This window comes from Urocampus carinirostris, chromosome 13, assembly GCF_059441175.1.
Source record: "Urocampus carinirostris isolate Australia breed hairy pipefish chromosome 13, RoL_Ucar_1.0, whole genome shotgun sequence".
NCBI lineage: Eukaryota > Metazoa > Chordata > Actinopteri > Syngnathiformes > Syngnathidae > Urocampus > Urocampus carinirostris.
The window spans coordinates 15,289,889-15,314,903 of record NC_142361.1 but is presented as its reverse complement, the minus strand read 5'-3'; the positions used below and the strand labels follow the sequence as shown (position 1 = coordinate 15,314,903).

At 40.6% G+C, this 25,015-nt stretch overlaps 1 protein-coding gene across 3 annotated transcripts in view; it reads right to left on the bottom strand.

Annotated features, from left to right (window-relative positions):
• LOC148353811 (atlastin-2-like) overlaps window positions 1-18,121 on the bottom strand; it is a 32,932-nt gene extending 14,811 nt beyond the window's left edge. Inside the window, exons 1-8 of one of the 3 annotated variants that reach the window (XR_015852399.1) lie at window positions 17,893-18,121; window positions 3,884-4,038; window positions 3,596-3,805; window positions 2,485-2,619; window positions 2,299-2,403; window positions 2,166-2,216; window positions 2,039-2,095; window positions 1,828-1,920 (exon numbers count right to left, since the gene is read on the bottom strand). Coding sequence is in view for 2 of the 3 variants with exons in the window: in XM_088350826.1 (XP_088206952.1) it covers window positions 1,828-1,920; window positions 2,039-2,095; window positions 2,166-2,216; window positions 2,299-2,403; window positions 2,485-2,619; window positions 3,596-3,805; window positions 3,884-4,038; window positions 17,893-17,965 (879 nt within the window). In the remaining variant the exon portion in view is untranslated. Of the gene's footprint in view, window positions 1-1,827; window positions 1,921-2,038; window positions 2,096-2,165; window positions 2,217-2,298; window positions 2,404-2,484; window positions 2,620-3,595; window positions 3,806-3,883; window positions 4,039-10,677; window positions 11,116-17,892 lie in introns of those variants that run through there. The other 2 variants (XM_088350826.1, XM_088350827.1) reach the window with 2 other exon arrangements.
• Window positions 18,122-25,015: the final 6,894 nt, after the last annotated feature.

The following is a 25,015-nucleotide window of genomic DNA, read 5'->3' as shown; positions in this document are numbered from 1 at the left end:
TGCAATTCTCTTTGAAGAAACGGTTCCGGGGAATCTTCGTTAATGTGAAGATGTTGTCAGCTGCATCAGGGGAAGAGCTGCCATTTGCAGACCCAGTCTACATCAGGTCAGCTGTCCTGGACCCGGCTTTCTCCATGATGTGGCTTCAGCATGATGTGCTTGTCACCGATGATGTCAAGAATAACATTGTTGACATGGTAAAAGGTCAGTGGATTTTTTTTTTTTAACGTGATGTACACTTAGGCGTGTCACCATTATCAAATTATGGAAATGTAATTCAAAACAGTTATATGAGTATTATAATCCATTTTAGAGATGATTTTGCAAGCGTATCAAACTGTGGATGTTCAATTTTGAATAATGCTCATGAGATCTTACGCTTGCCCTTTTTTTTCTTTGTTTTAATTAGATCTGATTCTACGTGAGGTGCAACCTCACACAACATCCCAGAGTCCTGAATTCCTAGAGGAGGAAAGCGAAAGCCAGCAAGAAGACAGCACTGGCCTATTCTCAGGCTACAAAAAACGCCGCAAGCAGGACCCAACCACCAACCCAGAGACACAACTAAATAACTATTTTTCTCTTTGTTGTGGGCAGCCTTGTCTGTCCTTCTGGGACGCAAACAGGGCTGTCCTCCCTGCCCTTTTTCCTGTTGCAATGAAAGCTTTGTCAGTGCCAGCCTCAAGTTCCCCGGTGGAAAGAGTCTTCAGCCATGGTGGAATCATTATGAGACCCCATCGAGCTCGGCTTGCAGATAAGACCCTGTCTAATCTTCTATTTTGCAAATGCAATACCTTGTAAAAAGGGAATGACTGATGGATATACAGTGACTGAGTGAGTGAGTTAATTTGTGTCATTGTGAGTGAGTGAGTGAGTGAGTGAGTGAGTGAGTGAGTGAGTGAGTGAGTGAGTGAGAGTGTGTGAGTGTGTGTGAGTGTGTGAGTGAGAGAGAGAGGAGAAATGTAACAAAGTTTAATAATAATAAGCTATTTGTTTTAGCTGTTATTTGTTTCCTCATAAAAAGGGATTGACTTATGGATATACTGTTTGAGTGAGTGACAGAAAGCGTGTGAGAGAGAAATCTGCAAAGAAAAGAGCAAGAGAAATGTGACAGTTTAATCCTCTGTAAGTTAGTATTTGTTTTAGCTGTTATTGTTACTTTGTAAAAGTAAAAAAAAAGTAAAAGTTTGGGTTTCGATCTACAGATCACTTTTTCTGTCAATAAATACCAAATACTGACGATATCACTGTTTGTTTGAGTCTATGATGTATTTTACTGAACATGAGTATTTAGGATACAAATATTTTATTACAGGTTAGGCACATTAGCCAAGGATGATTACTTGATTTCTTATATATTGCCTTTCACTTTATTAAGATCAGATTCTGAAGCTAAAATTACAACAGTACGCCAAAGGTGACTTGACTTGGACTTGACTTGACCTATTACAGGACTTGACTTGACTTGACTTGACACAGCCTGTGACTTGACTTGACTTGACTTGCCCAAGAAAAAAATACTTGGGACTTACTTGAGACTTGCACATGTGTGACTTGGTCCCATGTCTGGTATATAGCATAGTATACGTCAGATATGAAGGAATAGGTACAGTGACTAAAACGTCAGAATATGATGTCCAGGGTTGAGACTGCGTTGTTCATACTAACGGGCCATTAATAATAATGTAAAATGGTCTTGCGGGCCGGATATGATTACACGGCGGGCCGGACGTGGCCCGCTGGCCGGGAGTTTGACACATGTGTCTTAGAAGATGGTTTAGGCAGTACATCGATGTGTGTATATTGAATATCTCAGACAAGTCTCACCTGAAGCCGCTTCTCCAGAAAAGCATTGCCTCCCTCCAGGCCATAGTCGTGCTCGTAGGGGAAACTCCAATCTCGGATAAGGAACATAAGGGACTGAAGAAAAATTACATTTAATAAGATGACAATGCAGCTGGACTATAAAAACAGAACTTATTAGTCTAAAATACAGAGAAACATGAATGAAACTGTCTGCAAAGTCGATTAGTAGCACCTGAAAAGGTTTCAAGTAGATCTCTTCAAGTGCGAGCCGGCCGTACTCCGTGAAGAGCTGCATGGACGGAGGATACAAAATGAAAACAAACTGGAGTTTGTGACAATTTCCAGAAAATGAAAAACACCTGAAGATGCTGCAGGTCATCTTCCTGAATGTTTTGCGAGAGATTGTACACCTGAAAATAAAAGAAATGTGCCTTGTGATTTCATGTTACAAGACAGTTTTTTTCAAAACAAATTGTTTAGAATAAACCAAACCTGCACAGAGCTGGTCATTGTGCTGAGGGCAAACACTGTGGCACAGTCCTTGATGGTCGACTGACTGTCAAAGGCTCCCTGTGTGTCCACGAGAAGGACTGCCACCTTTAATAACATCAACGTAGAAGTGATGCATCGCCCCATTATTCAAACATTGCCATCTGTCCTCTTCTTGGGTAGGACTACCTGGCTGCCGTCTGGCTTGTCCACCACAAAGACTTCGCTCCAGACTTGAATTCCAGTAGTCTCCCTCTCGCAGCCTCCTCTCCAGGTGAAGCCAGTCAGTGGATCATCGTCCCCTCCAATCCAGTGTATGTTTTGCTATCGACACACACAAGTAAAAGCCAAGAAAAATTGGGCAAACATTAGAATCTCAAGACTTTGGCCATGAGGTACCCAGGATGTACGGACATTACCGTGTTTTACACACAATAAGGCGCACTGGATTATAAGGTGCCGCCCCAAAAAATATTATTTTTTCACATCAATTCATACATAACATTGTGCATCTGTAATGGTGTGGTTTGATATGAATATCTATGTAAATTAGCTTGTATAGTATTTTGTTAAATGACTGTTTTCCATTTCGGGCTTTCGTAACGGTAAAGAATTGGAGATACTTGTTTACCCAACCAGATGCAAATCTGTTTTGTGTACCAAGCGCAAAAAACTGACAATGATAAGCTTTAATGTGTTTTCATATGTAACCTGTAACAATTGTGTTCTAGTGTCAGTGCCTTCATCCCCGTGACCCGGGTTCCAATTCCATTGCATACAAGGTATTTTAATTTTGGCCAGCAGTGATCATCAATTAATCAATCATTGCTAAAAATACGGTAGTGTACTGTATAACTTCGTGTATGCACTTCCAATCTTATCCACTGTATTGTGCGGTATATAAGGCGCACTTTCAAATTAATAGCAAATTTGGGTTTTTAAGGTATGGCTTATAGATATATTTTGTTGACAAGAGTGCTTCACACAGCATTTTAAGATACTCAAGATTATTCAAAATTAATTAGAATAATTCAAGTGGCCATTTTTCGATGACTAAAAATGATAAAGAAGACTTATCATCAAGAATCTGTTAAAACTTGTTGCACTTGGACATTTGTGTCACAGCTGTGAGAATTCCACATTCCAAATCATGCATTACAGTGAGTGTGAAAGACCACATGGTTGTAAGCTGAACCTCCTTTGCCACACTTGCAAAGTATCACATTCTGTTATTCATGTCAACAAACATCAGAGCGTTATTGGACAAGCATGTTTACTGAAAGCAGCAACCTTGTCTCACCTGATTGTACATGTAGCGCAGCATAAAGTCCAGCAAGAAAGATTTGCCCTTGCGGAAAGCACCGGCCACTGACACCACCACTACGTTGAGGTCCCTCACATGCTCTTGCAACAGGATCCTTTCCAGCGCGGTGGCGTCCAGCTCGAAGCTGTGCTCGTCCTCATTGGCCAGCAGGATCTGCACGGGACGGGCCTTCTCATCCTCCGCTTCCTGGCCAGACCAGACGTTTCAAGCAGTATGATCAATTTAACTGAATCAAGGATCATGTGTATGTCGACAAGGTCTAACCTGTAATTCCTGATTGCCTTCGTCAGTCATAAGGCCGTCCTCTGTAGCCCAGTCAGCGTTCATCTCCTCTGGAAGAAAGTCGTCATCCAGGTCTCCGGGTTTTGCTAGACCAGGCCTGTGACTGCGTTGAACGACATCTTGAACTCCCCTTGAGCCTAAAAAAAACATATAGTCCGTGATCTCTTCTCTGTTTGGGTAATCGGGCCATAGAACATGCATGAAGGACTTTCACTGAATTAATAGATCCGACAGCGCTTGTTCTCAGCCAATCAGAACGTGAGGAAGACGACAGCCGGTGGCTGCCAATTTAGGTCGTCCATCTTTGTATCACGTGATCCACACGCTTGTACAGTGGTACCTCTACTTACAAATTTATTTTGTTCTGAGCGTAGCTTTGTAACCTGTTAAAAATACAGTGTTTTGTATCAAAAATGGTTAGAACATGTGTCCGCGGCACTTGGAACGTTGATCAGAGTTATCCGGAAGAATTGGTAGGGGTGAGGTTCGTCCCTTTTCCTCAGCCAAAAACTCATTTGGAGAAGTGTTGGATTAAGTGGATAAAGATAGATAGATACTTTATTTATCCCCGTAGAGAAATTCACACTTCCAGCAGTCTCCTTTGTTGTTTATTAACAGATTAACAAGATGCCCTCGGGTGCTTGTTGTAGTTTAGCCACAGCGGAGTGGATGACACACGCTAGTCCAAAAGTTTGACGTCCCTGCAGCAGATGTGCTCAGGGATACACCACCCCGTGTTAGCGAGTTCACCTCCTCTCCGCTACCTGCAGGCTTTCGTGTCTGTCTAACAGCGCTGATAGCTCCGGATACTTCGACGTTAGCGTGCGGGATTCTAGACGTGAGCCACGTTTCCATAAAACACAGCAAACTGCACTCCCTGTGCGCTTTGATGTTTTTCACCAGCACAGCCAGTTCGTCGGTCTTATTTGGTAGAGAGTTCACATTTACCATGAGTACGGACGGTACCGAAGACTTATAACGCCGCTAGCCGCTTAGCTAGCTCCGGCTCTCCATCCACGATAGGGCGCCCTCATCACGCCGGCAAGAGAATTCTTCAGGGCAAGGAGTTGATTCCTCAAATAAACGCATAACGATAGGATAGAAAATTAATCCAAAGTGTAGTTGTCAAACGGGAGGAAAAACAACAAGGATAGAAGCAGACACTTAAAACAATAAATCACAAAAAGTACGAAATGACACGGAGCTGCTGGAAAGGCTGCTGGAAAGGCTGCCGCTCGCGGCGGCGCCGCTTGGATCTAAAGGCATGTTGTAACCCTCTCGTTCAACTCAATGTGAAGATGATTAATGGGAACCAGAACAAAGTTATTTGTTCAACAGTAAGTGTTTTATTTTGATTAGATTGAAGTTTACGCTGCTTTTGGGTCGAATAGAACTCAGCCTCACAGCAGGACATGTAGCTCCTCCCTGACACGTTAATTTGGTATATCACCACGAAATAGAAAGCTGGACACCCCCTAAAAATTCCAAAATGAGTTCGTTCTGTCATAGGTTATGAACATACAAAGTTATCTGCAACGACAGTTTAAAGAAAACTTTCCTTCTTTTATAGCATTAGATGCGCCAAGAAATAACAGTAAAGTGACGCATCTAAAACTCATGAAGGTCAGTTAGAAGAGAAAAATATAAAGTGTATATACCCTGCTTTACATTTCCAGTAGTCAAGTCAAATTTATTTATATAGCCCTTAATCACAAAAATGTCTCAAAGGACTGCACATAATTACAATGATATAATTACCAGAGGCGTGTTCAGGAGAGTGATCAGACATGTAGTCTCTTGATAATCGCTTGCCGCGCACTGCTGAACGTTTTGTAATCGCTCACTGTGATTGCCTTACTGATCCAAAATGGCCGACGACAGTACAATGGATTTTGTTCTACAGCTTGCTTTGAGCGAGTTGGCTGATATGAGCGACAGTTCGCATATTGACACAGTTAAGGTTATCCTAAACGCAGTGGAATGGTCATACCTGTCTTGCATTGTTCACAAACATTACCAGGCAATGTAAGACGATATATTACATCGCCAACAGCACTCGTCAGGGTGAGATCCTCCATCTTCTGCACTGTCGACGCCATGTTGGAAATCAAAGTAAGCGGTCTTTCTCCCGTGATTACTCGGGCACGCGAGCGCTCAATATTCACTGGCCGTTCAGAAGCTAGCGATAGCTCGCGATAGCAATCACTCACTCTCCTGAACACGCCTCTGATCTTAAACCAACATGCGGGCAAGGAAAAACTCAAAACCTTAGCGTGACGAAAAAGAAACCTTGAGAAGGGACCTCACAAGTGGTATACCCCTTCCAGGATGACCAGGGTGAATTACATTTAGCATTACAGTACACAAACATAGTAAACACTAGGTAACATGTTGAAAATTTGTCCAGAAAGTGCATGACAGTAAGAGTGTCAGCTGATAAATCAGAGTACATTTCTGTGTGAAGTTGGTATGGGGCTGACGACTTCCTCATAGATCGCCAACATTACAAGATCATTAGCGTTTTTGGACACCTTGATGCCATGAAAACAACTTTGTATATAGAGCACTTATTGGTGATAGGAATGAGTGGATGTTAAGAGGGGACTGTATGAGAGTGTGATTGTGCTGACTGTTGTATGGTGCAGAGACTTGTAGCCTAAACGCAGCTTTGAGAAGGAAATTAAATGATTTTGAGATGAAGTGTTTTAGAAGTATGTTAGGAGTGACAAAATTGAGAAATGAAATTGTAAGAGACTGAACTGGAGTAGTAGTGGAACTGAGCAAGAATGTGGATAAGAGAGTACTCGGTTGGTTTGGACACATGGAGAAGATGGATGAGGAGCGAATGTTGAGCAGAAGTAAATGGAAGGAGACCAAGAGGAAGGCCGCGATTGACGTGTATGGATGGTGTTATGAGTGCACTGCAGGAAAGAGGTCTAAATATAGTGGAAGCTAGAGCTCTTGTTGGTGATAGGAATGAGTGTGGATGTGTTGTAAAAGGATAGTGGGATGTTTTGACGCGTTCTAAGGGATGGGCAGGGTACCTGTATGATGTAGCAGGGGTAAACCAGTGAAAGTTGTCGGGCCCTGCAGTTGAACAGAAGAGTGTGTTGTGTCACCCTGACCAGAGTGACATGGCTGCTTTCTTGTGTCCCGTTTCATCTGGAGGGACAAAAGCATGACCAACTTGGGTGCCAAGGTGCTTAACTTGTTTGGGTGTTTGGGCATTTAGGTTGGCCATGGTCCAAAATTGTTTGTGTGTTTTTGCTACTTTTTCCCTTTTTATTTTCTTTGTTTTTGTATGATGGAAGCATTGCGGCGCAGTGGTTAGCGTGTGTGCCGCATAGTTCTGAAGACATGAGATCGAACCTCCTGTGTGGAGTTTGCATGTTCTCCCCGTGCTTGCGTGAGTTTCCTCCGGGCACTCCGGTTTCCTCCCACATCCCAAAAACATGCATGTCAGGTTAATTGGCAGGTCCAAATTGTCACTAGGTGGGAATGAGCGAGTGAGTTGTCAGTCTCCGTGTGCCCTGCGACTGGCTGGCAACCAGTTCAGGGTGTCCCCTGCCCACTGCCAGAAGATTGCTGGGATGGGCTCCAGCACCCCTGCGACCTTACTGAGGATAAGCGGTGCAGATAATGGTTGGATGGATGGATGTTTTTGTATGCGTTTGTCTTGCTGTCAGTCACCCCTCTAGAGGGGTATGACCAGGGTAGAAGATAGATATAATAATTGAGACCCTTTTCTACCGTCATTTGTGATGGGTTTTTCATAATAAGGAAGAAATAATACAACTAATCTATCAAGAATAGCAACTAAAATGTCGCTCGCTGTTGTTTCGGCCGCCCTATTTGCTCTGCGTGTGATACATAGTGTATGCCTCTCTGTCGGATCTATTAATTTCTGTTCTATTTTATAATGGTGCAAGGATCCAGGTCACACTTAAAAATAGCTATGCACCAAAAAGTACGAGGACAGTGTCCACAGCGGTGTTTTTCCAACTACAAGTGCAGCAGGAAAGTACCCAATTTTATCTTGGTAAAAAATAGCGTCCCATTGTTCAGCATCGTTGCTTTTTCCGAGTAATTGCATCATTCCCTCCATATACGTAGCTGGCAGCAGATTCAAATTTTCTTTATATACACTTGTCTACTCATGAAGTAGTATAGGGCTGCAACAATGAATCAAAAATCGATTATTGAAAGCGTTAATTAATTTGTCGATTAATCGTGTTGTGCAATTTATGAGCTGCTAAGCACGTCAATCAATGCAAATGAGTGCATTTGATCTCATTGTGAAGTTGTAAAGTTATAGTACCACTTTGGTCTGACAGAAGGCTCCCTGAGTCAAGTCAAGTTTATTTGTATAGCCCTTAATCAAAAAAAGTCTCGAAGGGCTATACAGAAAATACACAGACATTATCAACATGTAATATAGGGAATGACAGAATAAAAAAAATCCTCGAGCTCACAATATCCTTAATTATTGAACATTGCATCATTACAAACAAAATTGGCATTTAATAGTTAACCATTACAAAGTTAACACGGGAACCGAAAGTGCTGCAAAAATACAGAAAAAAAGAAAGAAATTTACTATAAACTATATTAAGCAAAAATAACAAAATATTAATAACGATTCCCAGACATATTGTATATTATTTTCACATTAGGAATGTTGATTATAGAATACTGTGTTATGCCCTATGTTTTTCCATCTTTTCAAAACTTTATATTAACGTAATATTTAAAGATAGGAGGAAATTAAAAATGAATACGGTTCCTCGATAATCAAAAGAATAATAAACTGATTCTTCAATTATTGAAATAATTGTCGGTTGCAGCCCTAAAGTGGTACAGGAAAACATTTAAAATATCTTATTTTGTTTGATGAAGTTGTTCAAGATTGGACTGCAAAGAAATAATACATTAGATCAGTGTCTGAAATAACGTCTGCCCGGACGCCCGGGGCGTGCAACTTTTATGTCGGGCGTACAACTTACACAACGTCTCTGCCCGGGTGGCCGACAACTTTTTCAAGGGGGGGGGAAAAAAATTGTTTTTAAATTTTTATTTTTTTCAAATCAAACGTTTGCTTTATTCCGATCTTGAAATCTTTGTTCGGTTTGGAAATTATGGTTCGTTTGGCAAATTGCATACTCGGCAGCTAATCAGAAGCCTGCATCGAATAACTTCCTGCTTCCGGACTTCCGGTGATATAAGGTCGCACATTTGCATATCATTTTCCAAAGTAGGCGCACAGAGAACACAAGAAAAATTGATAAGTGGTTAGGAACCAAGCCAAAACCTCAGCCCCAGAAGAAAGATTCGAAAGAAGCTAACAAAATGTATGACGCTCCAAAATGTAAACGTACATTAAAAGCATCGTGGAAAGGAGTTCGCGTGGCTTGTAGCAGACGACGCAATGCAATCATTGCATGAATGAAGATGTGTAAATACAGGTACATACTGATGGCAGATGGAATACAGCAATGTCATATACATGCAATGAATGTTCTAAGTAGATTTATAATAAACTTAAATTTAAAGTGTCTGCTATATATTCTGATTATCAATCCTTAATACTTTGCAACAACGGGTTTTTTGGCTCCAAACAGAAGAGCACCTTCAGTGACAGACTGCTGTCACAGTCTTGTTCCACGGACAGACTGAGGAGATAATTTTTTCCTCATGGCATGAGGCTCTTTAACTCCACCCGGGGGAGTATAAGCCCACATTAAACCAAACCCCCACATTTGCATATTACTCTATTTTTATTACAGTGTGTATTTTATGTAGCGCTATTTAAGTACTCTATATCAACACATTACATTGGGTATTTATGTATTATATTCCTTTCACTTTATTATTGTTTTATTTTCAACACAAGGATACTGCTGGAAGTGTGAATTTCTCTAAGGGGATGAATAAAGTATATCTATCTATCTATATTGCATTTCAAGTTGAGAAAGATGGGGCAAGCAACTTTATGGCTATTCAGAGTTGTCTGCCCTGGTGTCCGGTAACATTTTGTCATGAGTTTCAGACACTGACTAGATTAAAGTAGAATACAAATTGACAGTAGTAGTAAAAAAAAATGTTTTTACTTGCCAATTTTAAGTAACACTTTTTCTATTTACTGTCGAAAAACATGATAAAGATATAGTATAACAGGTTAAAAACGTAGTAATATCCCAAAATACACAAAAATCATTAAACAAAGGGAATGACCTGGGTTACTCACTGAGCCATTGTGATCACAAAATTTTATACACTCGATTTATCCAACATTATCATTTATGCAAAAACAAAAACAAAAAAAAACCAGGTAACTGGTACAAAGTAATATTTTTTTAATTATTTTGGATGGACACTACATTGAGGATTTTGGTGAGGAAAAATAGAAAATGAAAAGAGTGCCTTGGCTCTACAGCAAGGACTGACAACAAGGAGGACAGTGAGAAACCATAAATTATAGAAATGGTCACGCTTTATGACTCCTCCCAAAACAAATGTAGGTACCAAATGATATGTATGCCAGGACTATCAAGCAAAGGCTTTTTCAACCCCCAAAAATGTATTTTTTGTATCGTGTTGTTTGTGTGAATATTATGGCAACTAAAGGATCACTTGAAGTGTGGTCTTGCTAGTTACCAGCCATGGGGTAACTCGTTGGACATCCTTGAATGAGCACGACAGCAGCATTACTCATTCGAACCATTCCAATGATTTCCCATTCAAATGTGCTTAACCTCATAATCTCAAACAGCACTCACCAACATACAAATTAGGATCCTGTATGCTGTCCACACACCCAGCTGCAGGTAGTCACGCTCATCAACTTTGTGAAAAATGTAAATCCTTGAAGCAAAAACACTGTCCGGATTTGTGATGTATTAATTCCCCGCTTGTAGTTGTTCTCGATTAAAAGGTAGCTTGAGACCCTGCTATGTTAATCCACAATAAAGCAAGATTGTCCATGTCCATCTCAGGAGGGCAAACTAAAATTAGCCACCTTCTCCCTGCTGAACCGATGTTAACCTGGCCTGTTTTTTCAAGGAAGCACTTACTTAAAATGGTAACCACAGCCTGATGAGGTCAAGTTTGCCGCTCATGCATCAATTTTGACCATACCAGGTGAGAAACAGTATCAATGTGGCATTAACTTCTTAATCCCCATGTCTCCTTCGCGGATTCCAAATATGGGACGTTGCTCTCTCAAGTAGAATCACAGGGCTATTCACCGATGACCTACCGGGTAGGACATGCTCACCCCGACGTTTGTAATCTCTCATGTGGAAAAAAAAACTAGTTGTTTGCAAAGCACGCTTGCAACACTGAGGATTTGTGCCAAGGCCCTTGGGCAGGCACAATCCACTTCACTTATATAGTGACATACACTAATCGCTTTGAAAGTTTGATAACAGAAGCACTGAATGTTTTGGTAGCTGTGTGAACAGAGTTTCTTCATAGTTTAATCACAATTCATCATGCCCATCAGCAGGACAGACCCTTGTATTTTGGTCATTAGCACATGTTCTTACTGAAGCCATTACAATTTAAGGATAACTTTCTTCAATTAGATTACTAATCACTATAGTGTGGTTGTTAAAGAAGGTATGATACCAGGGGAGGCAAATGTTTATTCTAAACTTCTAAACTTTTTGAAAGTCAATTTAGTTTTTTTGACAGATAATTCATGCGTAGTTTTCACATTTCACCTTTGGGTTTGAAAAGTCAAGGGCAGATAATAGCCAGATCTGGTCTGACAGGATCTTCACTTAAATTCCTAAAATTGATGCAGTCATTTTACGAACGAAGTATAACAGCTTGACAAGAGAACCAAAGAAGGTTTCAGTGAATCAACTTTTTCTTGCATTCCTTAGAAGGAACTAAAGATAGAGCAAGAAAATAGATAAGTGGCTGGAGAACACAGTCACCTGTGTGATTAGCTAAATAACATTGCTCATTAAAATACACTACGCACTAAAACCTGTTTAAGCATATTACTTGTGTACACACTTATTTCAGGATGTCAACTGCTTTCTATAGACTTGTAGGAGCATAGTGTATGCCTAAATTTCCTGTTTCAATCCTGAAGCCCAACACTGATCAACTAAAAGAAGGCAGCAATGTACTGTGCCTGATATACAGTTTAGTTGCCTGAACTTTGAAAACAAATTTAACCACTACAGGAAAGTTTTGATAACTGATTCCAACCAAAGAAAGTGAGCATTGAAAACTAAGTCAATTTCTTTTTAAACTTCAGGAATTTGAAAGCATTCTCAACTAAACCGATTCAGCCTTTTAAAATACCAACTCTCCAGGGCCCCTCTGGTGGATGCGAGTAGGGCAAATTTCCAATTGTTGAGAGATCAAGAGGGCAGGGTGCACAATAAGAGCAGCGTGGTGGTATTAAAGTACACATGCGAGCATGATAAGGGTTTTCTAGTCTGTATGACTTAAAACTAGCCAACACAAACTATATCTATCTCTAAAAACGGACAATATAATGCAGTTTAACAACAAATTATAAGTAGTGATCATCTTCAATGGACCATTATAATGATTAAATGTAGTGCCTTTTTTGTCAATGCTTTACTTAAATAAAATAACTTTACATCGACTTCAGTTGGTGTCAGTGGTGATATCATGGTCACAACGTCTGCAACATTTATTAGCCCTCCACAAAAGTGTACTTACACGGGGTTCCTACAGCTTCAGGCAAGTTAAATCCAACACTTTAAGACGTTTTAATTCCTTTTGAAATCAAAATTAAGACTAAGTTGACAAACAACACACAATTTAAACACAAAAACACACAAATAATTCTTGCACACAATACATCATGCCTAGTACACAGTACTCGGCACAGATTTTAGCCATGTCCAAAAACATGATGTATACATTTTGCCATGGTCCGAAGTAAACGTATCTGTCCCAAGTCGCTTTGTGTATTGAGGGTTGACTTAAAACATGCGTCCGACTGAAATCACATCATGTTTTCATAGTTATTGTGGTCACACCATGTTCCCACTCAAGTAAATCAGTGAATATTAAAAAAAGACAAGTGATACATGTTACTAAATCATTTTAGTTCCAAAAATATATATCTTATGTGTTCACTTTAAGACTTTTGAAAATTGGATTTAAGAAATTGTAACGCCAATTAAGGGCTTATTTTTAGAATGATGAATTGAAAGCCGTAAGATTTTAAAGATGTCCGGGAACCCTGTTACAATGGACAGCATGTAAACATTCTCGGCTAGGTGTGAGTCTATCAAATAACAAATTGGAAGAATCTTACCTTTGAAAAGTATGCACTTCTGTAAACTAGGATATCACTTAGCTAAAAATGCAAGCACACCTCAAATTCTTTGAATAGGTACAAAATAAAAATGAGTATCTAGACAAGGAACATGACTTTACAACCGGTGTGAACTAAACGTGAGACAGAAACAACCAAATGGGATATATTTTACCTAGAGCAATTAACAAGAGCAGCTTAGTGTTGGTTGGAGCTGTAGGCCACAGTCAACATGAACATCCTGCAAGCAGCAGAAGCTAGTGGAAAAAAGCTCGTGTTTATAAAGAAACCAGAAATTGACAAGGCGTAGGATGCCTCAATAACAGGACTCTGATGAACTCTTGCAAAACATTTAGTCAGGTATAGGGATGAATTGTTCATCACTCTCTCTTTAAGGCACTTGAACTATGAAACGGGTTTTGACGGATATGTGGAAGGTTATTTGAATTATTTTCCTATTTAAGAGGCGAGGTAACATAACAGGCTGAAAACAGCAATTAGTTGACGTTGACCAAAATCAATATTAGAAATAGTCGACAATGAATTCCGTTGTCGCATATTGTTTCCAGACACGTTTTTTTTTTTTCAACAAAATGAGGCATGAATGTGAACTCTGCTGGAAGTCCCTCATGCGCAGTGTGTCATGTCGACGTTAAGGTAAAGAAATTAGATGTACGCGTACGAAAGCTTCTAAAGTTTGGAAGCATTTAAGCCGATAAAACTTGCAAAGTTTACAAAGCAGACCTTGTATATCATGGCATATTCAAGTAACATTCAAGCAAATACAGTTTTGATCAATTGCATTGAACAAAAAAGCATAATGGAGGAAACAACTCTTTGGTGAATGTGATGAAGAATGACTTAGCGTTTATTTATGTCTTAGAGCAAGGGGACTCAAGCTCGCAGCCCGGGGGGTGATAAGTTTGAGGCTCCAGCCTTAATATGAAAGTCGAAAGGGACAGTGTGTATTAAGCGACTCCTGGTAGGAAAAATGTAATTAATAAAAATACAAAAAAATAGCAATTTAAAATAAAAAGCAAATATACGAACTATGAAAGAACCATCCATCTTTTAAAATACTCATATGCAGAAGAAATTGCAGTTATTTTACATAACATTAGCCTCACTTAGATGGAGCCGACATCATTGTAATCTTGCTGCTACAGGTAAAATAAAAATTGTTTCCTTTTCTGGTTTTTGCCTCTTTTCTTCTTTTTCTTTTAACCACTTTCATTATCGGTTTTCTTTTTCCCTTTTATTCTTAAATTTCCCTTCTCTCTTTCTTTGCAAAAGGTTCTGCAAAAAAAAATGTTGTGGTTTGGTCACTTTAAGTGTCTGTAGTTTTTCTTACATCTTTTTAGCACTTGTTTTCAGTGGGCCAAAACAGGTTTTTCAAAAGAAAACCTCAGATTAAAAACATTCCAGTTATCAAATCTATTTTTTAGATTTGCTACACAAAATATCTAAAAACCCCATTAAGAATTAACGTGAAACTAAAAATAAATGAATGCGAAAAAGTACAGTGGCTTGCGAAACTATCTGGCCCCCTTGAACTTTGTGACCTTTTGCCACATTTCAGACTTCAAACATCAAGATATAAAACTAATTTCTCGTGAAGAATCAACAATAAGTGGGACACAATCATGAAGTAGAACACACTATATTGGATATTTTAAACGTTTTTAACAAATAAAAAAAGAAAAAGTGGGTGTGCAAAATTATTCAGCCTCATTGAGTTAATACTTTGTAGCGCCACCTTTCGCTGCGATATTAGCTGTAAGTCACTTGGGGTATGTCTATCAGTTTTGCACATCGAGAAACTGATATTTATTTTCCACCTTGTAAACCAGCTCGAGCTCAGTGAGGCTGGATAGAAAGCGTTTGTGAACAGCAGTTTTCAGTTCTTTCCACAGATTCTCAATTGGATTGAGGTCTGGACTTTAAATTGGCCATTCTAACACCTTGATATGTTTTTTTTTGGTGAACCATTCCATTGTAGCTTTTGCTTTATGTTTTGGATCATTGTCTTGTTGGAAGACAAATCTCCATCCAAGTCTCATGCGGTAACCAACACGTTGGTTGGTTGGTTGGTTGGATCCCTTAACCACTAGGGTCGTAGGGCACCATTTTATGTGGTGTGTCTTGGGCAAGTACAACCTGGTGGCGCCCATCCCTCTTATGTTTCCACCAGGGTCTTGAACCGCTGCACTACGGAAACAAATACTATTTGCATTTCCAATCTTTTCCACAGCGTAAGGCGCACGGGGATATAGGGCGCACGGGGATATAGGGCGCACGGGAATATAGGGCGCACGGGGATATAGGGCGCACGGGGATATAGGGCGCACTGGGATATAGGGCGCACGGGGATATAGGACGCACGGGGATATAGGACGCACGGGGATATAGAGAGTGGGGCTGTGCGACTAACCGAAATCGAATCAATATCGCGATGTGACATAGTGCGATAGCGTAACAGCAAACCACTGCGGTTTTTTCAAGGATTCATATTTCCCCTTTCTTTACTTGACGGAGTGTTTGGCCGACAAGAATTGTCAATTATCGGGGTTTAACATTGCTGGCTAATCAGAAGCAGGTTTTAATGGCACCAACTAATAAAGGCGAGGCAAAGTCTGCAAGACGCGTGTGCACAACTTTGATAGGCTGGTGTAAGCTGACAGTCGGCTAAACACCGCCAAACAAAGGCCACAGCTCGTAGCCTAACCAGCTCGCGACATTGAAAATAAATTCATTAATTAGACTCTGAGGAAAGTCAAAAAACGCACAAGGAAAAGCTGATCACCAGCGGGTGCTCCCTGGATTCTTATCTCGTCTGGGAATCGACTGAGGCGGCGTCGGATGTCTAATTTAACAGCTAGGCTATTGACTCTTAAGCCACCACTGCCAAACATGTCTAGTCACAAACGCCGAATCCATTACCAATAAAGCGGACGACTTGGAGCTACCACACGTGGAAAACTACATTTGTGATTCTTGTATTTTTATCATCGGAAGTCGCGGGGAACCGGCTCTAACGTATAGCTTGCCAGCTTCTTAATTGTTTTCTTACACTGAAAGGAATAGCCCTCCAATTTTAATGTTTTATACTATTTCGCATTTATTTAATATAGCGCTTTTCAAGTCAATAAAGACCTCCTACAGCGCTTTATAATGTACTTCACACATTCCCTTTTACGCACACCAACTATGGCAATAGAGACAATTTATACAACTGCAACCCTGTTTTTTTTTGTACATCTATAATTGATATTTTGTAAGTCGTATACTCTCTGATGGGCAGCACGGCGGAGCAGTGGTTAGCACGTGTGCACCACAGTTAAGAGGTCATGAAATGGAACCTCCTGTGTGGAGTTTGGATGTTCTCCCCGTCCTTGCGTGGGTTTTCTACGGGCACTCCGGTTTCCTCCCACATTCGAAAAACATGCATGTCAGGTTAATTGTCCGGTCCGAATTGTCCCTGGGTGTGAATGAGCGAGTGAGTTGTCTTCCTCTATGTGCCCTGTGACTGGCTGGCAACCGGTTCATTGTGTCCCCTGCTCACTGCCCGAAGAAAGCTGGGATGGGCTCCAGCACCCCCACGACCCTACTGAGGATAAGCGGTGCAGATAATGGATGGATGGTATACTCTCTGTCTCTAAGTACGTTATGTCAAGTCAATTCAAGTCATGTTAGTTATGTGTGCATGTCACTATATCCATGTTCTCCTCGGAAATAAAAACTGGGGCGGCATTAGCTCAGGAGGTAGAGCGCTCGATCAAGAGATCGCAGGTTCGATTCCCTGCTCCTCCGTGTTGTATGTGAAAGTGTCCTTGGGCAAGACACTGAATCCCTAATGCCCCCAAGCAGGCTATTGGGGTGTGAAAGGGTGAATGGGTACGTGTGAAGTACATTGTAAAGCGCTTTGGGAAGTCTTGACTTAAAAAGCACTATATAATTGCAGATCATTTCATTTAACAGAAAATGCACTTTTCTTTTAAAATCGAAAATCGCAATTGCAATTTAGGTCTGAAAAATCCGTATTAGTTTTTTTTTGCCAAAATCGTGCAGCTCTGCTAAGGTACACTTTCAAATTTTTGACTTAAAACAGTAGCTGTGCACACATTTAGGTTTGAGGTTTTATTTTACTAATGAAAACGTACGTAGAGTGCAGTGATGATACACAACAGTGAGCAAGAGGCAGCAAAACATTAGCCTCGTTACACAGATGCCAGGCGGGCGACCTAATAATAGGCCGAGCAAAAAAAATATCCAGGTTATTAGTGGAACGGCGGGGTTTATCTCTCAGCGTGTTCGAGTTGCGAAATTCTTAGCTGGAACACCAAACCGATTGCCTCTTTCGTGCCCAGGTGAAAGTGGCAGGGGAGCGGGAGGAAAGGGGCAGGTGTTCCGCCCAGGATGCTTTCATGTCCAGCTACGGTTTGGATTCATGCTTCTGTTTAAAATATGGTTTAGTAACAAATGCTTAGCAGTGTTCCCCCATTGTTCATCGAGCACTGCGTCGTTGTGAAACAAACAAGCCCAATGTGGACTAGCGCGCGGGTTCCATAGCTTACAGAAAGAGCACACTAAAGGGATACAAAGAAAGATTCGAACGAGCCGCCCTTTTCCCAACCGTTATCGGACTTCAAGCGTTTGTATTCGAAGAGAAAAGGAGAGCGCTTACCTTGCTTAGTTCGCATGTTTTTACAGTTGGGCTCGAAGTGAGCCGTGCTCCTGAGCCTGCTCACCTCCGCCATCTTGGATCTAAGCTTTCAGCTCAACTGACGTCACCACACATTTCTGTCCGGCGGCGCTTTCCATGTTTAAATGTTCACCCGGCAAGCGAGTGCTCTTCACTCTTTACACTCAAAATTCTCACAACCGCGAAAGCGTTCACTTTCAAGGCCACGAACGGCGAACAACGTCAATTTTTAAGTCTTTCGTCGTGCTTTAATGCGAGGCTTTCACATGTACACGATCCTTTTTGTGTCGGGAATTTGGGAAAATTAGTCTTCTATTGCAGCAATCGTATTGTTAGCTGTTTAAATTTCCTGTTAAAATGACCCGTCACTGTTTTGGTTGGGAGGGTAACTTTTAAAATGCTGCTTGGGAGGGTGGGAAGAAATCCCACTTGAGAAGACAGAGCTGTGCCCCTGCACAATAGTACAGTGGGACCTCGGTTATTGCGGTTAATGGGGACCAAAACCACCCGCGATAAGTGAAAATCCGCGAAGTAGCGGCGCACCTTAAAAACAAAACAAAAAATTATTATTATTTTTTAGACCTGGTTAATGGGGACCAAAACAACTCGCGAAAAGTGAAAATCTGCGAAGTAGCGACGCCCCTTCAAAAATGCTTACCAAAAAATGTTTAAAAAAAAAAAAATGTATATTATTATTATTTTTTAGGCCCGCAAAGCTCTGAATCCGCGATCGTCGAAGCGCGAAGTAGCGAGGTCCCACTGTATTGCCCTGTACACACTGGTTAACTGCTGTTAAAAGTGTCGATAAAATTGTTCAAACCTCATATTGTTAGAATAAGATATAATAAAATTGTGAATGTATTTAATTCATGTTAAAAGTGTTGATACAAAATGTTCAAACCTCATATTGTTAGAAAATGATATAATGAAATTGTGAATATGTTTAATTGCTGTTAAAAGTGTCAATAAAAATTGTTCAAACCTCATATTGTTAGAATATGATATAATGGAATTGAGAATGTGTTTAATTGGTGGCCGTCATAGACTTTCTGGACTAGTTTTTACAGGCTGGGGGCGTCATTGCTTTCATGCACTTTCCGGACAAATTTTCAACATGTTACCTAGTGTTTACTATGTTTGTGTACTGCAATGCTAAATCTAATTTACCCTGGTCATCCTGAAAGGAGGATTACCACTTGTGGGGTCCCTTCTCAAGGTTTCTCTTTTTCCTCACGCTGAGGTTTTGAGTTGTTCCTTGCCCGCATGTTGGTTTAAGATCAGGTAATTGTGTCATTGTAATCCTGTGCAGTCCTTTGAGACATTTTTGTGATTAAGGGCTATATTAATAAATGTGACTTGACTTGAAATTGCTGTTGAAAGTGTCAATAAAAATTGTTCAAACTTTTTTGGTAACGTAATCCCAATACCACAACACTGTTTCGCAGTAATGCAACGTGATTACGTTCAGTTACTTTTGAATTATAGTACTCCGATACTAAATCTGCCAACACGAGCAAAATAAACTAAATATAAATGCAATTACTAAATTATGTTTTAGATAAATGGACACCATTGTCAGATAGTTGCTTGTCGTCAAGACTACAAAGATGTGCTTACATTTTTTAAACAACGTACTATAGTTTATAAAGCAAAATTTAAAGGTACTCTTTCACGTGGAAGAAAATATCTGCTCTCCTTCATTTCACAAACCGCCCCAAAGGCGACATCTTTTGACGATCTCTACAAAGACTACAAAGACTTCAGCTAAGTCAAATGATTCAGCAAAGCTAAAATTTGGTCTTTTAAATATTAAATCGCTTGCTCCTAAAGTTTTACTTGTTGACAACATTATTCGTGATTATAAACTTAACTGTATTGGTCTTTGTGAAACTTGGTTACGCCCGGATGAGTATTTAGCGCTAAATTATAAACATATCACTCTCCTCAGGTGTAGTTCCAGCAGCTTTTAAGTCCGCCGTTATTAAACCCACACTGAAACGACCCAACCTTGATCCAGAAATCTTAAGTAATTATAGACCTGTGTAAAACCTACCTTTCCTTTCTAAAGTACTTGAAAAAGTAATGGCACAGCAGCTGAATGATTTCATATCCGAGAATAACCTTTTTGAATCTATGCAATCAGGATTCAGGGCTAACCACTCTACTGAGACAGCTCTGATCAGGGTAACAAATGATCTCCTACTGGCAATGGATTCTGGCGCTTCATCACTTTTGCTGCTGCTGGATCTTAGTGCTGCTTTTGACACAGTGCACCACAATTTCCTACTAGAACGGTTGGAAAAATGGATTGGTCTCTCAGGAACCGTCCTCTCGTGGTTCAGATCCTACCTCTCAGATAGGACGCACTGTGTTAAATATGGCGAAATGACATCTGAGCCCTTTAATGTTACCTGTGGTGTTCCGCAGGGTTCAGTGCTTGGCCCCCTTCTTTTCAGCATTTACATGCTTCCATTAGGTGATATTATTCGCAAGTACAATATCAGCTTCCACTGCTACGCAGACGACACTCAACTATATCTTCCGTTGGAGAAATCTCCCACACTAAACTGTGGAAATTTGGAGGCCTGCCTCATTGAGATAAAAGAGTGGATGTCACTCAATTTCTTGCGTCTTGACTCTGAAAAGACCGAAATGTTAGTCATTGGTCCATCTAAATGCCGTGACTTATTCTCAAAAACTGCTGTGAACATTGACAAATGTCACATCACACAGAGTGACTCAGTTAAAAATTTAGGTGTCATATTTGACCCTGATCTATCCTTTGAAACGCATGTAAAGAAAATTACTAGAACCGCTTTCATCCATCTTCGTAACATTGCTAAAATCCGTTCAATACAGTCTCAGTCGGATGCGGAAATTATAATTCACGCGTTTGTTACCTCCCGTCTCGATTACTGTAATGCACTACTCTCTGGTCTCCCGAAGTCTAGAATCAAGTCTCTTCAGCTTGTACGAAATGCTGCAGCGAGGCTTTTAACTAGGACAAAAAAGTATGATCACATAACACCGATTTTGGCTAACCTGCATTGGCTCCCAGTTAGCCTTAGATGTGAGTTCAAGGTTCTCTTAGTATTATACAAAATCATACATGGACTTGCTCCCTCTTATCTTTCAGATCTGATTTGCCCCTATGTCCCGGTCCGAAGCCTACGATCTGAGACTGCCGGTCTTCTGGTGATCCCAAGAGCAAAGAAGTGTTCTGCTGGTTCAAGAGCGTTCCCCATCCGGGCACCGGTGCTGTGGAATGCTCTTCCCCCTGAGATCTCACTTCTCACTTCTACTCCATAGCATATGAATAACCTACTCTTCTCGTCGGCTGAAAAATAGTCAGTGTAATATAGTGTAATAATCTGTGAAGCCCTTTGAGACTCTTCGTGATTTAGGGCTATACAAATAAAAATGACTTGACTTGACTTGACATTAAGATCACAATAATGCAGTGACCGTATCGTGGATTTTGGGGAATTAACTGTAAACTACAAAAATACTATAAAACAATACTCAAACGTACTAAATGTCCCTGAACGCACCACCACCGTGTGTTGAGCTAAAATGATGGACTTTGAGATCCTAGGAAGAAGGATCATATCTGGTTGAAGGGTGGCTACCACTACCTCCTGAAGAAAGACCAGCTTCTTCTTGAGAGCCCTTGTCAAACTGGTGGCCAAATGTGGTCCGCAAGACAATGGTGAGAGAAGCACATGAGAAAAGAAAGCCAAATCTATGTATAGTTTTCGATGTGTCCACAAGATGTCGCCACAGAAAGGCGCCACTCCCAAAGCACCCAGTGTAGCTGTATTTACTGACTACCATCAGTAAATGCATATTTAATGCAAATTCCGTGCTCAAAAAGGAGGCATCATATATTACTTTGCTTTAATTCTAAATGGTTCAAAATCTTATTAATGAAATTGTATGTCCATACTAGGAAAAACAAGGTTTTTTTCTCCTCTTACATTGGCAAGGTATCATATCGGGACTGCATATGCGGATACAAATATCAAATCAATCAATCATATTTTTTTCTTTCTTGCCCAGTCGCTCTGCGAAAGCTTTTAAGAAATAACAGCCCATGGCTCAAAAAGTTTGCCTACCACTGCCTTAGACCAAATTTGTTTTTTAAAATACAAATTGTATTTATTTATGAATACTACTGTTCAAAAGTTTGGGGTTGTTTGGAGAATTCAATTCTTTGACAAAAGAAAAGTTTAAGGGGTGAAATCATTTTTTTCAAATAAAAATCAAATTTTCAACATTCTTAATGTCTCAGCTATACTTTCTATTTACCTGGCAACTCATTTGATCAATAAAAAAAGTTTATCTTTTCATGGAAAACAACATTATCTGGCTGACCCCAAATTTTTGAACAGTCTATCTATCTATCTACCCTGGTCATGCCCCCCGAGAGGGGTGATCGACAGCAAGACAAACACATAGACAAAAACAAAGAAAATTTTACAAAAGGGAAAAAGTAGAAAATAACACACACCATTTTTTTGATCATGGCCAACCTTAATACCCAAACACCCAAACGAGTTAAGCACCTCGGCACCCAAGTTGGTCATGTTTTCGTCCCTCCAGATGAAACGGGACAAGAGAAAGCGGCCGTGTCACTTGGGTCAGGGTGACACAGCAGCAGGGCCCGACGGCTTACACTGGTTTACCCCCGCCGCATCATACAGGTGCCATGCTCATCCCCTATAACGGGTCTAAACATCCCACTATCCTTTTACAACACCTCTCCACTCATTCCTATCTCCAACAAGAGCTCTAGCTTCCACTATATTTAGACCTTTTTCCTGCAGTGCACGCGTAACACCATCCATCCACGTCTCCTTCCATTTACTTCTGCTCTGTAGATCCTCTTCAACATTCGCTCCTCATCCATCCTCTCTATGTGTCCAGACCAACCGAGTACTCTCTTATCCACATGCTTGCTCAGTTCCACTACTACTCCAGTAGTGTTTATTATTTGTTTAGATCTATAGTATTGCTTATTAAGTAAAAGATTGTTTTCATGCAAAATTGTCCTGGAACACTGATATCATTTCATGACTACCGGTACTTTTAATTGACTTTAGTATCAATGCTTCATTTAAAATGATATTTAAATCTCACGTTATCCCTGAAGTGCCTTTATAAATCTCAAGGGCACATGTAGAACCATTGACCTAAGAGAGCGGTGAGCAACAGCCGTGCCGCATTTAAGAATTGTTTGTTGAGCAACTGCACGACTGCAACCCTCAATTCTGAATGTCAAACAGGGAGGCAATGGGTCTTTCGTATGACCCATCTGGGTGATTGACGCATTTCAAATCACTGTGAACAGGACTTAAGTCTATATACACAACATTGATGTTGTGATCACTTCTTAATGTTTACTGAGACTCTTCTTGCTCCACAATACTGACACAGTGTTGTGCTGCAATTTTCTGTTTCCTCCTTTTTTATATTCTGCCACAGATACGTTTATTTTGGTCTTCACTTTCACCTGACAAATGTTGTCAAGAGTACATACATACACAAATCAATAGGGTGTATTGACACAGCATGCAGGTGGAAGACAAAAACAAGTGGTGGCAAACACACAAATAGAGGTTGAAAGTTGCACATCCTGAAATAGCCTTGCACACCCACAGGCTCACTACTCTTTCTAAGACTTGTTGATAGTCCGGACCAGATGACGGGGGCATCCCCTACATTGCTGTGGCCATCTAGGGATTACATTCGACATTTAGTAGTCTATGGGTAAGTTCACGTTTCACAGATGAACACATCCTGTACACTAAGTATTTTTTATTCAAAACGACTTTGAATTTGAATGACCAAGGTTGTTGTGGATATCTATGTTTACCTTTTGTAGAATAGATGCACACTCACTTTCACCATGTGATGACTCTGCAATGTATCATGGTTGTTATATTTTCTCCTGCATTTTACATGTCACGCAAAAACATTTATAATAAAAGGCTTGTCAAACCTTATCATGCATTGGAAGCTATGTGAAGAAACTGAACAGCTTAAAGGTTTGTGTGGTTTCGCACACGTTTTCGGTTGCATGACACAATACCGCGACATCTAGTGGTCAAATAATACACACTGTCCCTTTAATTTTGAGAGTTGTCCTCTATACTTGTTGCAATATTTTAAAGGTGGGTTCTGTAACTTGAAATTTTTCTACTCTCTGTCGCCATCTCCTGGCTTTGATTCATGATCTCAGCCTCACTCTGTTCATTCCTAATAATACATAGTACATGAAGCAATGAGGAGATTTCTGTATTTGGCTGTAGTGTTATGTACAGCACAAAACAGATTAAAATGCTATTGTGAAACAAATCATTGTTTTCCAAACTTTTTTTAGCCAAGGCCTAAGCCTTCATGGGGCCCTAAGCAAAATTAGATTTTGGGCTCTGTAATGTTTTGTCAATTGCCCCTACCTACGCTCACTCGTTCAACCCCAGTGGTCACTCGTTCCCTTATTACTCCTCCTCTTATTTAAGCGCGTCATTTTTGCTCACTCCTTGTCAGTCCGTCAGCGAACCTCCGCACATGCAGGGCAAGCATTTTTGACTCTGGTTCCCGTTCTGTTCCCGACACGTTCCTATATCGGTTTCATCCACTGTTTCCTGTATCGATCCCCTGTCCCTGGCTTCCCGATCGTCTCCGGTTACCTGACTTGTTCCGATCTCAGACCATGCTCCGTTCTCCCGTCCCGGCTACTCGACTTGTTCCGATCTCCGACCAAGCTCCGTCTCCCGTCCCGGCTACCCGACTTGTTTCCGATCTCTGACCTCGCTCCGTTCTCCCGTCCCGGCTGCCCGACTTGCATTTGGGTCCACTGCTTGTACCGGTCGTGACAGGCCCCCTCTTACTTGATAATTTGCATACCTACAAGAACTAATTCCATGTTCTACTTTATTTGGAGTCAGGGGCCGCATGTGACTTTTTGTACCTCTTTTTAAATAGATTTGTTTCATCAAACGACAACAATTAGAGCAAAATTGTACATTAGGTCCCCGTTTTAAGCACCTCATTTGTTATTTAGTTTTGAAGTATTACTGTAGGTATTTTTTTTTTGTATTAT